The sequence below is a fragment of the Ammodytes marinus genome, assembly GCF_949987685.1.
Source record: "Ammodytes marinus genome assembly, chromosome: 14".
Classification (NCBI taxonomy): domain Eukaryota; kingdom Metazoa; phylum Chordata; class Actinopteri; order Uranoscopiformes; family Ammodytidae; genus Ammodytes; species Ammodytes marinus.
The window spans coordinates 16,835,973-16,849,136 of record NC_137218.1 but is presented as its reverse complement, the minus strand read 5'-3'; the positions used below and the strand labels follow the sequence as shown (position 1 = coordinate 16,849,136).

The 13,164-nt window shown below is 38.8% G+C and overlaps 1 protein-coding gene across 1 annotated transcript in view; it reads right to left on the bottom strand.

Moving 5' to 3' along the window:
* Window positions 1–584: 584 nt before the first annotated feature.
* The window catches only part of LOC307260309 (ryanodine receptor 1-like), a gene marked incomplete at its 5' end in the record, with an annotated part of 47,672 nt that continues 35,092 nt past the window's right edge, over window positions 585–13,164 (bottom strand). The window contains 24 exons of the mRNA XM_080040511.1: window positions 585–818; window positions 942–993; window positions 1,093–1,193; window positions 1,272–1,336; window positions 1,465–1,621; window positions 1,716–1,850; window positions 1,939–2,085; window positions 2,173–2,233; window positions 2,319–2,446; window positions 2,534–2,576; window positions 2,704–2,834; window positions 2,914–3,189; window positions 3,960–4,046; window positions 4,161–4,320; window positions 4,641–4,702; window positions 4,834–6,155; window positions 6,254–6,335; window positions 9,930–10,034; window positions 10,119–10,247; window positions 10,627–10,715; window positions 10,831–10,911; window positions 11,996–12,013; window positions 12,823–12,896; window positions 13,021–13,097. Coding sequence (XP_079896637.1) covers window positions 723–818; window positions 942–993; window positions 1,093–1,193; window positions 1,272–1,336; window positions 1,465–1,621; window positions 1,716–1,850; window positions 1,939–2,085; window positions 2,173–2,233; window positions 2,319–2,446; window positions 2,534–2,576; window positions 2,704–2,834; window positions 2,914–3,189; window positions 3,960–4,046; window positions 4,161–4,320; window positions 4,641–4,702; window positions 4,834–6,155; window positions 6,254–6,335; window positions 9,930–10,034; window positions 10,119–10,247; window positions 10,627–10,715; window positions 10,831–10,911; window positions 11,996–12,013; window positions 12,823–12,896; window positions 13,021–13,097 — 3,678 coding nt within the window. The 3' untranslated portion in view covers window positions 585–722. The remainder of the gene's footprint in view (window positions 819–941; window positions 994–1,092; window positions 1,194–1,271; window positions 1,337–1,464; window positions 1,622–1,715; window positions 1,851–1,938; window positions 2,086–2,172; window positions 2,234–2,318; window positions 2,447–2,533; window positions 2,577–2,703; window positions 2,835–2,913; window positions 3,190–3,959; window positions 4,047–4,160; window positions 4,321–4,640; window positions 4,703–4,833; window positions 6,156–6,253; window positions 6,336–9,929; window positions 10,035–10,118; window positions 10,248–10,626; window positions 10,716–10,830; window positions 10,912–11,995; window positions 12,014–12,822; window positions 12,897–13,020; window positions 13,098–13,164) is intronic.

The following is a 13,164-nucleotide window of genomic DNA, read 5'->3' as shown; positions in this document are numbered from 1 at the left end:
CAATCATTTTACACACAGTATTAATACAAATAGTGTCACATTACAATGAGGTGTATTCCAATAGAGTTTATCATCGCAGACTTAAAGTAACAATAAATAAAATAATTTAAAATCAAATACATATGCTACAATATCTGAAGAAAAAAACTCAAAGGAAATATATAATGAATTTTGAGTAAAACTATCGATTAGATAAAGACATTTAAAGTTAGTGAAGCTAAACTTGTAGCTACTCCAATCTGTTAAGTATGTACTTGTGTTATTGCTTAGGCACTTTATCACATTCTCACATAAACAGTGGTTTCATCCTCTCATCCTCAACGGACAACAAATTAAAACCAATTTCTGGAAACCCATAATGACCATAACTTGGTAAAAGAAGCAACATTTTTATGCAATTTTAAATATCAACATTTTAAATATTAAAATTGAATTGAATGACTGCACTTTAAACAATACAAATCCAGTGTACATTTCCTTTGCATATAAAAAATATCTGTCCTTACTTGCTGTTGCTTGCCATCTGCCAAAAGTGATGTTTATGTCTTAAAAATGGCTCTGTTTAAAGTTACCAAAGATGTGCATGTGGTTATTCCTCATAACAACATCTTGCATTTTCAAAAATAAAAATCCATTTGTTCCTGTCATTCGTCAGTGATATTGAGAAAGTTGGCAGTTTAAAAGATGTCATTGTCCATTCATATGTTTTCATCAGTCATTGGCTAGGAAAGTAGATCCTCATATTGCTTTCTAAAGCAGTCTCCAGCCGGGTAGAAGTCCCAACAGCGCTCCTGGTACATCTTCCACACGTAGGACTCCTAAAACAGATGTTAGAAACATTTAAAGGAGAACACTGCATGTACCACCCGCTGTGCTATCAATCAATGGGAATCCTTATAATAAAACCGTTTAAAATATATAGTAAAACAATTCAGACAGACCTGCCCAGTGTGTTCTGTATCATCTTTGTTGATAAGGTACATTAAGAAGAACCTGCAAAGGACTCACATGTTAATAACTTTTAGGTTGTGCATGTACAGTATGTATACCAACGCTCATAAACACACTGTAACACGGAGGGGGTGTACTCACATGTAATTGGCCAGGTTGTGCTCATCAAAAGTGTGAGTCTCAAAGCCATGTGGCGTTGTATCAAAGTAGTCACTTCCAATGCCACATATGAAGCATTTTGTCTGCACAAAAAATAGCAATGAGGATCTAATAAAAATAAAAACACATGTAGGCATCAACTTTCTAGTATTATACTGTACCTCCATGTCTTCCTTGACCTGCTCTTGTTGGTCTCTGAGTTCTCCAAAAGCATCAATGATCAGACCTACAGCAACAATATCATTAGCCGTTCATAAAGTCTTTCAGGTGCCAAACATACCTTAAAACCCATTTCCCATGGCAATCTTAGACATAACGTTTGAAAAGTGTCATCCAGGTCAGCACTGTCTTTACCCTGAATGATGGCCAGCAGAATGACAATGACGAAGAAGAAGAAGGTGATATCAAAGGCCACTCTGTAAAGCTCGTATTCATCTCCAGCGGGATCCCCAATCTCGTCCCCGATGCCTCCGCCAGCACGTACACCCACATACATGTGAAACAGGTAACACTGTAAAGCAAATACAATACACATCAATGGGGAAAGGGTGCAGACATGAACCTATCAAAGTTCCCTTTTTTCTTTTAAATTGACAGGGACTTACAGTCATCATGTCATCACATTTCATATCTGGCTCGTCTTCGTCCTCACTCTTGTCGTAAAACTTGCGGAAGAAATTGAAGGCAACCACAGTGTAAAGGTACACCACCACAGCCAACAAGCCCACGGTCATCATGAGCTAGCAGAGGCCAGAATGAATCAGAGTCAGTACACTCAAACAGAAGCAACAAAAAAATCAATACCGTGGAGTTTTTTCATGAACTTGCCTGTTTGCCATTGTGTGTGACTGAGGACAGGATAGTACTCAGAGTCTTGACGGCCATGGCGATATCCAGCAAGTGACAGGCGTAGAAGAAGTTGTTGTAATGCCCAAGCAGAGACATGATCGTGTACCAACAGAGATAAAGGAAAGTCTACAGAGAGATAACAATGAAGGTTATTTCAGTTATGTGAGGTAACACTGTGTTCAATATACATGAGTCGACATGGGTTTTGCTTACACCGTCTGTGAAAATGACACCAAATTTCCAGATCTGGTACTTGATGTCAATGGCTGTCACCCTGAAAAGATACAATGTTTCAGTTTTGAAGATCTATAGCTTAAGTGACTCACTGAAAATCTTTTTTTGTGAAATGTGTACTATACCACGTAGAGCTGTCCGGTTCCTCCTGTTTCTTCTCATGTTGTTGACTCACGTCCAGGGAGGCTAAGTCGACTCCAAGGAGTTCAGCGATTCTTTCTCTGCCATAAATGTCTCCATACTTATCCAGCACCTGGACACAATCATTGCATTACAAATTGACATGCTCTGCAGAGCCCATTTCTAAAACCAATAAAACATTTTTTTAAACATGACTGACCTTTCGTTTGACAAATTTATCCCAGTAGTTGTTTGGGAAAGAGCTGTCAAAAAAGGGGACAACATTTATTGACAGTTGGTATTTGACAGAGATTTCTTCTCTTACTACTAAATCTTGGTTCTATAAAGAAGTATATCGAGAGGGGAAAACCGATTTCCCTGTCCACATACGGTGTATTCAGGACAAGTCGGTCCCACTGGCCCTTAATGTCGTCATCCTCAGGCTGTTCAGTGATGTAGAGGCCGTCAAACTCCAGCTTTCTTGCAAGCTCTTTCTCCCTTTTGAAGATCACCAGTGGAATCTGACAAAATAAGTAGTATTAATAAAAAGAAGGTTCAAAACAATAGATAAAAAAAAAGATTACGCTGTGCCCATCATACCTTGAGGCAGTTGTAGCCGATGATACAGATGAATGAGATGACTGTGTGCAGGGCGGCAATGAAGGCCATGGTGGGCTGCATGTAGCCAGTGCTCTCCTCTATATAGAAAAACACTGGGACGTCTTCCTCATCCTCTTCTCCTCCTTCATCCATTCCAGAACCCTCAGCCTCTTCCCCTGAGCCTTCAAACAACCCAGAGCCTTCGAACAGCCCGCTTCCCTCAAACATTCCAGATCCTTCCATCTCGTCGTCCCCGTCAAGCGGCGAATCGGACACCTAAACCCAACAGAGCAATGTGGATACGAGACAGCTTGGCAGAGTAGAACCTCTGTGACAGCACAGAGACTTTATCTTGTGACTACAAGGAACTTTCAGTCTGTGTTGATTCTAGCGGCCCCCATTGAACAAAAGCGGTAGTGTTTTTACGACGCCAGCTGTTGTTCCTGGGTGAGCGTACCCGGACAAAGTCATTGCGGAAAACAATATAAAAATAGTGATCTTTGCACTGATGGTCTGATTTGCTGCTTCATGTGATTCATGATCATCAGAGGATCTGTTTAAAAAATATATTTAAAATGTCCTTTAAAAGGCCTATGCCAGGTTTCCATCTAAATCTAATCTAATCTTTTGAAACTTTGCCCAAAAAGAAAAAAGAAAGATACGCGAATTAGGTGGGTTTCCATCAAGTGGTTTTAGCGGATGAATTACACAGTAAGTTTTGTCGGAAAATGTCGGTATTGGCAACGTACCGTAACTTGGTAAAAAGTAGAATAAGTAGAGGTAACAAACTTAAAGTTGTTGATGAAGTTAGTATCCGCCATGTTTACTGCTATCCAGAGATTATGATGCACACAATGATGCACACAATGGCGGCAATACCGTGGAATAGAAACAGCTGATCAGTCATGTGAGTTCAACTTGCTACTTCATAACTTATTGGACAAATACGTTTCCGTCTCTCATTTTGCGCATTCACTCTTTACAAACAGATTCACAACCCTAATGAAAACCCAGCTAAAGTTAGGGATTTTCTTTTTCTTTTTTACCTTGTAGAACAGCAGAATGAAGTTCAGGGCAAACGCAAGGAACAGAGCCAAGAAACGCAGGTTGTAGAAGTTTCTGGAGAGGTAGTTCTATAAAGGGGAAACAAATATTTTTCAGGTGATTAGTCAGTTTCGTGAGTGCAGAGTGTCATTGAAATTATCCAAGCAAATGGATTCTGAAATAAATATTAGCAAATGGGTCACCATAAATTTCATTCTTTGATTTTCCAGCTCAGTCCAAATATTGAAGCCTCCTTCACTTTTCTGCTTCTTTTCTTTCTTCTTTGCACGCTTTTTCGGCTCTGGTGGCGGCCCTTCCTCCTTTACCGGGGAGGCTTTTTCTGCTTTCTCTCCGGTTTCAACCCTGACAAGCAAACACAGTGGGGATTATTGTTATATACTTGCTCTCATCAATAGCACTATCAAATCAGGGTGCACTAATGCTGTCACTGTGAAAGATAACACTAAATATTTATTGTACATTATATTGCTTTTAAAAATGTTGATTGCACAGTATTTTGGGTTTAAGCACAAGGAATTGTTGCCATTCCAAATTGTTGGAGGAAAATATTTTTATCTGCAGTCTTGGCTTAAAAGTTTAGGATGTTATCGTAAGCCATGACCAAGGGAAGATATGTTGGGAGCAAATTGATGAAGACTAGAAAAAAAACTAAAGTATCTTACTCAGCCTTTTCGGGCTCTGGAGGAGGTTCCGCCACGGGAACCGGTTCAGCCTCTTCTGTTGGCTATAACAAAAGACAAAACCACACCCAAACATATACACAAAACCTGCTGTCACTTTAGCATTCCCTCATGATGATATGATGCACACCGCGATTGAGCTATATCTAGTTTACCAAGAGTGTAACCAACTCACCGCTTTCCTCTTTGTTATTGGCGTTCCTTCAGGAGTTGGAGGTTCAACAGCTGCCTCTACACCCATGTCTCCAAGGCCACCTGGAGCATCAACACCTGGCATCCTCCCACCTTCTTTTTCCTGGGTATCCTCCTCTTCCTCCTCTCCACTCCCAGTCTCCCCAGTGTCCGTTACACCTCCCGTGTCTTGTTCTTCCCCTGTCCTCAGCTCGCCCGGTCCGTCTCCGTGCACATCATCCTGCGTGGGATCCGGCATGCTTGCTAAAATCTCCGTTACGGTGATATTTTTAGCTCCCTCCACCAGGCCACCCCCGAACAATGTTTGCCAGATGATCATAAAGAAGCCTTTGCACACATTGTAAATGAAGTGCAATATACCCATTAGGACGGTCCAGAAAAAAGTGGACAAAGCCACCACAATCTCCTTGATGGTCATCTTCCTCACTCTGCGATACTTTCTGCGAAGGTTACGGAAGGTGAAAATGCTGAAGAAGCTCAACATGCTGTTTATGAAGTCTGCAAAGGCAGAGCTTGACTCGGGCGGCGCCTCCTCTCCATTACTGTCCTCATCGCCCCCTCCGCCCGCTCCCCCTGCTGCTCCTGCCTCACCTGCACCTTCATCTCCTTCATCATCTTCTTCCTCCTTCTCCTCTTCCTCCTGCTCTGAAATCTGCGAAGCTATATTCATCTCAAAGATGGTGTCCTCACAGAAGTTGACAAACATTTCCATCTTCTCTGATTCACCGCCCTCATTGACCACATCAAAGATGAACTGTCGTTTGGACTCTCTGACTTGGGGCATTTCCCACTGTCTTCGGTTGACCTCACTGATTTCAAAGTAAATGCGCTCGATCTTTCGGCTGGCACCCATTATTTCAATACGTCCCAGGAAGGGTCGGAAGTAGTTCAGCACGTTCCCCGCTTGTTCCAGGAAGTTCTTTAGCCTGGCGTCGTGGGGGACGTGCTCAGAGAGGTTGGTGAGCAGCACCGCGATGTTGAAGCCGATGTCTTTGGCAGGTTCCTGGAAGCGATCGGCGAACTCCTCGTAGTGAATCATGTCATTCTCATCCGCTTCTGAGCAGGACAGAAGGAACTGGATCTCAGTAGAAGAGTACTGTTTCTGACTGTCCATGGCCTTCTGGAAGTCCTTCTTGGAGATCAGCCCTCGAGGGTCGGTGACGTAATCCCGGAAAGCATCGGAAGCCACGATGTCTTTCAGTTTGAGGAACATGTCGAAGAACTTAAGGATCATCTCCACGTTGCTAGAGGACTCTACCAACATGTCCACCATCTGGCGGGCAATTGTACCATTTACCACGTTTCCTGAATGATACAGAGTACATTTTAAAGAGAGGCTTGAAAAGGACAAGACACAATGAGATGAAAACTGTTTAAAACAGATTTAAAAAAAAGTGTTTTACCCTCTAATAGTGAAAGCAACATAACCACCATGTCTTTCTGTAGGTCAAGAAGCTCCTTCAGTAGAACGATCTGGCTGGAGTCCTGAGACCATGAAAAGAGGGACAATATCTTACAGTTATGACAACTGATCTTAGATCTTATATATTAAAATATGAGAGGTTTACATTGATGTAAAGAGATGCAAAAGTCTTGGTGAAGTGGAAAACACAAGTCAAATGGGACAGTAATCACACAAAATAATTTGAGCGTATAGTAACCCAAAGACTTGTTATGATGTGAGGTTAACATTCATGATACTGTGCGTTGCATACACTCACACTACAACAAAGATGGTGTGGCAAAAAAAAGTTAAATAACCCATTCATGCTGAGAGAATTTGCAAAAATGTCAAAGTCTAAACTAAACAGCAGTCAATGAAAAAGGTCTACAAGCAAAGAAAAAAAGCACTCCCTGGGTAGGAACAAAATTTCAGTTGGAAGATGATTAGAATTACATGAAAAACATGTTCAAAAACGAGTATGCTATATATTAATGTTATATTAATAGTGTTTTAAACAAAGCAATGCAGAAGCAATTAAGCAAAACAATGCAAGCATACTCCATTTGGTTAAGTATTAGTAAATGAAAATAGAGACAGAATTGTTTTCCCTGTTAAATGTGTGCACACAAAAGCGGATGTCACAGATTTTATATAACACCAAATAATCTCATATTAAAGTATGTATATACTCCAGCAGTGGAGGTTAAAGGTCAGTTCCTCTCTCAGGATGTTTGTACCCACCTGCTTTTTTTTGTTATGAATGGTGTCACAAAAATAATGTTTGTTAATTAAAATATTGTTGTTTTCCTGTTGCTGTACATAGCTCTTTTAATTACCAAGCCAAAACTCTGTAGTGAGGAAAATGTTGTTGTGTCTCGTGATTCATATCTACCATGTTAATCCTGAGGAGGCCTAATGTGGGATAGTTTGAATAAGCAGGCGAGCCACAAGATTTTACTCAAGTGTTTAGAAAAGATGCACTGACATGAACGTCCTTTGCAACCTATACCATTTGTCCTCGAATTGTACAGTAACCTGCTGTGCTTTGAGACTGACCAACAGACATGTGTAACTGTCAAGTGGGGAAAAGTAAAAGTGTCACAAAAATGTTTTAATAAAATAGTCTGATATATGAAACACAAGTGGATGTTTATCTCTATTTCAGTTTCCTACCTCTGAAATAGCAATCCTAAATAACGTTCAACAACAGTAAGTACTTGGTGGTATTGGCATTGTCACTACCTGGAGCTAGCATGAACTGAGCCTAGGTCAGTTTGAAGGTGGCAGTGCTGTTCAGGCTGTGATAGCCATGTGGTAGGGTAGGGGAACGAGTGAGTATGTATGTTTTTGTTCATCTCAAATTCTACAATAAGGTTATAAGTGGATGTCATCATCTACATGTAAATCGATGGACAACCAGTAAGCAAGCAAAAAAAAAAGAAAAGAAAAAGAACTAGTGCAATGGGGAATTTACATTATAAATAGTTATTTCTGTCACTACCTTGACAAAAAAAAGAGTTTAGGACATTTCTTTTTAGATTTTTAGATTTCTTTATTTAAAAGGGACAGCGCACATTAATAGACATGAGCACCAAAGTTCAACATGTAAATGTGCCATAAATTCGTGATCTGATGTTGCTATTCCAAAAGACACTTAGCCTATCACTCAGCTCTATCATAAATATTAAAATTATTTTACATGTGTATTTAATTCGTGTTGATTGACATCACACTTAACAAGTTGCTGAAGGATCTCACTTTTGTTTGGATAGATATTGAGCTCATCATAAAAAAAATAATCATTGGCATATATATATATATATATATATATATATATATATATATATATATATATACACATATACATTGCTTCATGCACTTCTTTGTAATGTATGTATTTAGTGTGTCACAAGGAAATTCTAAACACATGTGCACAGGACAATTCCGCCATGTGCCTCTAATGAATTAAAAAATTGATTTTCATTGTGACGTGACTTTTGCATACTAAAGATAGCAAAGCATATTGTATTAAACTAGACCTTCTATAACATACAAACTGAAACTAGATCAGACATTTCAAATCATGTTATCCTATTTCCTCTTTAAAAGCAGTTGGGTACAAAACAACGTGACAAGGGAAACCAACATTGAATAAATTACAAACTGGTAAGTAGATAAATAAAATGGATACATACTTTACCCTGCATTGACCATGTGGAAGACATAAATTAATAATTCAGTTGTTAAACAGTGACAGTGATTACATATTCAAATACTCTTGTGTATCACAAATATGTTTTGTTTGCTTGACAGTAAAACAATGTTTGGGCTTGTCTAGATTTACACACTACATTATAGATGACTACAATTAGAGTGTAGTGTTAGCACTTAAAAATTTAAAAAATTATATAATGTGCACTGGTTTACCATAGTATTTTTAAATGTGGTGACTGCAAAACAGAACAGCTTAAACTTGTGAGAAAATCAGGTCAAGAAGGACAGCGCATGGGAAAGTAATTTTGTTAAGTGCATTAAATGTGTGAGAGGATGCTGACCTGGGAACGTATGGATGAAGCATGGCTGGGCTTTTAACTTGAATGTGTGATTAAAGGGTTATGCATGCAATAGCTGCACCCACATAGCCTGAAATCATTGTGTTTCCACACCTCCTAGGTTTGTTAAATAGCCTTAAAATGCATTTTGGTTACTTTAGTGTAATTCAGAAACAAACAGTATAGAACCAGCTCGAAAAAAGTTATTTGATAATGTTGTATTACAATAAATGCATATTAAAGGCTTCTTTATACAGCAGACATTTTGATTTGTTGTAGGAAGAAAAGTACCAATGTTATCAACAGTAGGGTGAGTTCTTTTCACATGTCCGAGTAAACCACGACAGTGTGACATTGAGTCAGAATGCAAAACCAGGACACTATATCCAAATCAGCAAAATGGCATTAAGCCATCTTTTATTTTGTTAACCTTTGTTCTTCCTGCTGGGGCACATCAAAATGTCTCTTGTGAAAGAGGCATCCATTCAAAATGCATGTGAATGTGAAGAACAGCTTTGAAACCATGCATACTGGAGATACAAATAAATTGTTGATATACTTCTAGAATCAAGAAAACCAAAGTGACTTTGCTCTTTAAATGTAATATCCAGGCGTATTGTATGCAACATACAGTATACTGGTCACCTATTAAGCAAGCATGATCACTATTAGGCCTGTGAAATGATTGGATTTTTTTCCATGCACATGTAAGAGCCGTTCTTGAATACTGTCCCACAGTATGTCTTTGTACCCAGTAGAGGTAAACTCCACTGAGAACCTGCAGGAATACATCCCTGAAGGCAGTGAGAGGGTGATTTGGTGAATTTTTACTTACATAGTCCAGAATAAGTGCATTATTGACCTTCACGTTTTAAACTTGATAAAAACAGAGAGCCAAAAGGAACAATAGCCCCAGAGTACAACTGGGGTAACACTTAAATATGTCATGAAATCAAAGTTGTATTGATCATGTAAGTTTAGATTTGAAGTCAGACCTTATTAAGTTTAGCCGTTACATGTTTACATCAAATAAACATTTTATATATCTTTTATACTAAATTTAATTGAATGGTATGTGCGTACCTGTGCAAGCTTCATCATCATGTGGGCAAAGACATGAAGGAACCCGACAATAGCATCCCATAGCCTGCTGTGTGCCAGGGACTGCTGGTTGCCGGTGCATGGGCCCTGAGGAGAAGAACACATGTGTTTTACACACATTTTAAAACAAACAACCAACTTATGTGGATGCCAGATTTGTTCATATTTTACCTGAATATATTCCGTTAGACTGTTGAAAACCTGTTTTGCCACCGTCATAGCTTTGGAGAAATTCTTTTTGCCTGGCTCATCAATGATGTCCTTGCCAGAATAATACCAGTAGAAATCACTGATAGACTCCTTGATTGGAAAAATGGGAGGTGAGTAGAACGCTCTCATAGCATAGAAATGTGTTATGTAATAACATATTGCATACAGATCAAATGTTTTGGTAAATAGGCTCCTATTTATTTAAAACACCATCAAACCTATAATTCAAACACTATACACAAAGCACTAACAGGGAACTGATCATCTGGCTTTCTTGATTATTTGAGCTATACAAATCAAAACCCTTAAGCAAAATGACCATATATTTGCATCCAACACACCAGCCACTCTTTCAAAAGCACAACCTGTTACACACAGTTTTTGAAATATATATGATCCTTAATATTAATCAACGTTTTATTTTCAATCTTAAGTAACTACACCATCTATGCTACATTAAGAGTTGCACCTGGAGTCTGAGGAGGTAATCCACGGTACAGATGATGATGTTGATGGTAGTCGTGCTGCCTGTTTGTGTCCGCAAGTAGTTCTGGAAATCTGCAATAAAACAATTTTGAACAGAAAACATTTAACAAAGTCTTCTTCAATGTCATTCATAACTTGGTTTGAGTTGAATTTGACTGTAATTTTAAAGAGCACGAGTCATTCTCACCATTGTTGTGACCCTCACAGAGCAGCTGCAAGAAACGGAAGAGGTCGCAGGTGAACTCATCGTCCGACATCACTTTCTCATCTAAAAAATTAAATTAGATGAACACAAGGGTCGAATTCTACTCCAACATCAAGTTGAGCTCAGACTAAATACTGTACAATGGAAAAAAATACTTACTGTTGATTTCTGATCAGTTTGCCTGAGTGTAAACAACGTGAGCACATACTATCTTATTCTCAATTTACCACCATCTCTCAGAGGACTATTGTAACCGACACAGTAACCACCTCGAAATGAGTGTTGCTCTTTTTTTATTTTATTAAATTTTTTTACGATAAATTCAAGAATGAGTCACACTTAATTGTATGGATAATATTATTGGGAGGAACACATGACTGTGGTTTGACATATGATCAGATGTCAAACAACATACAGGTGGCGTTTGTGTCACATGCATGCAGTTAACGTGGAAACAAGTTGCAGTGAAAGCAGAACACAGAAATGTACCAGACAGGCAGTCACATTTAACAACATGTATAAAGTACACAGACAATAATATACACTGTAGAACAGATAGGAAGACAGCATTAAGGTTAAAGCATTGCAGTACTGAGGGGTGAACTGGTTATTTTGACTGGTGAGTTTACTTATCAACATCTAAATTTTTTTAAATAGTATTTATTTATTTATAATTTTTCAATATTTAAAATCACCGGTCCATGTATGCTGTTTATGTACCGTATTCCTTGATTTCTTTGAAAATCCCAGTCCACCACTGGCCATTAGGTACACACAAGCACCCACACACACACAGAAACATAATCAATACAGCACACACCAACTTTGCTGTAACGCAGCTGTTAAATGAGTTAGATGTCAGAGAGGTTGGGGCATCGTCCATCCAACTGTTGACGGGAATACAGTGAATGACAACGAACATCAGAGAAAGAGGTTTTGCATGAGCATAAAAAAACCAAAAGGGGCTATGGAGCTATGAACATGAAAGATGGACAGAGGCATCCAATCCTCTCTTGATGGAATTTCAGCATTAGATAGAAAAGAAGTGATGGAGCAAGAGGGACAGGGGAGAGAGAGACAGAGGGTGAAAGAGAGAGAGAGAGAGAGAGAGAGGACAGAGAGGAAGATGGACAGAAACATGATTTACCCCGCTCTAGGTTCAAGTCTGAGGACCATGAAAGAAGGGACAAGGGAGAGGTGGCAGTGATCGTGGGGAAGGGAGAAAGGATCAGTGTGTTGACAACAGTAGAGGACTAAGAGATGAGGAGGGGGGAGATTAACAACATTCCATGGCAAATTCATTCAGGTAGAATTTCAAAGGAACCCCCCGGTATTAGACGACAAAAGGTTGGTCAAAGAGTAAAGGTAAAGCCCAATCAACAAGTCAAACTACTGAGGCATACCAAAGAAGAGAAACATAGTCAAGTTAAATGAAAATCCAATTTAAAAAAAAAAGTCCAATCCTTTAACAGCTATGCAAAGTGTTAATAATAGTTAATGTTAGGAAATTAAACATTTCATTCAATTCAAATGTGGATGGAAGATGAATTAATAGATGCTCGGAATGGTATTTTATTAATGTCTTGTTTTTTAGAGATTCATTAATTTTTTATGTTAATGGTGATGTATAGGGAATACATATTCAGTCACTTACCAAAACACCACTTAACCAGCCCTTTTTTTATTTGGTTTACTACATTGTACAATTTTGATGGAGCATATAGTCGTCTGCTCAAGAAGTATTCCATTTTCGTTTACACAGTTCTCAAGTTAAATGAAGAAACCTCGATCTACTGCACATGTAGCACCTGTCTTTCAACCATATCAAATAAGTGTGATGTTTTTTTGTTGCATACTGATGCTTGCTTTGCACATATGTAATCTGAGCCTTCAAATAGTGCAGAATAGTATATTACATGATATTATTGAACAATAGTGTGATGTTTTGTTCGCTGTAAGAGTATGGAGACTTACTAGTGCCCTCCTCTGAAACCATGCCCAGCCCCTCCGCTTTGTTCTGCCTCTCAAAGGCATTTAGGTCCAGGACACTGTAGAGAACATAAAACCATTTTCAGAATGTGAACTCCCCCACTCCTTTGAATCAATACAGCTAAGTTACTTTACTATTCTAATACTGTAGTTGAAAATTGTGCTCATCGATTGAAAACTGACGAGCATGTCTTTATCAATGCCTGGACACTCAAAAAGAAGCCCACATCCTTCTTATCTCTCAGGTACTCCAGCATTTTCTGACAGAAAGAGAAAGTCATCCGTCAAAAACGCAACTTTAAGCTGAATATTCTCAATGGTAAAATA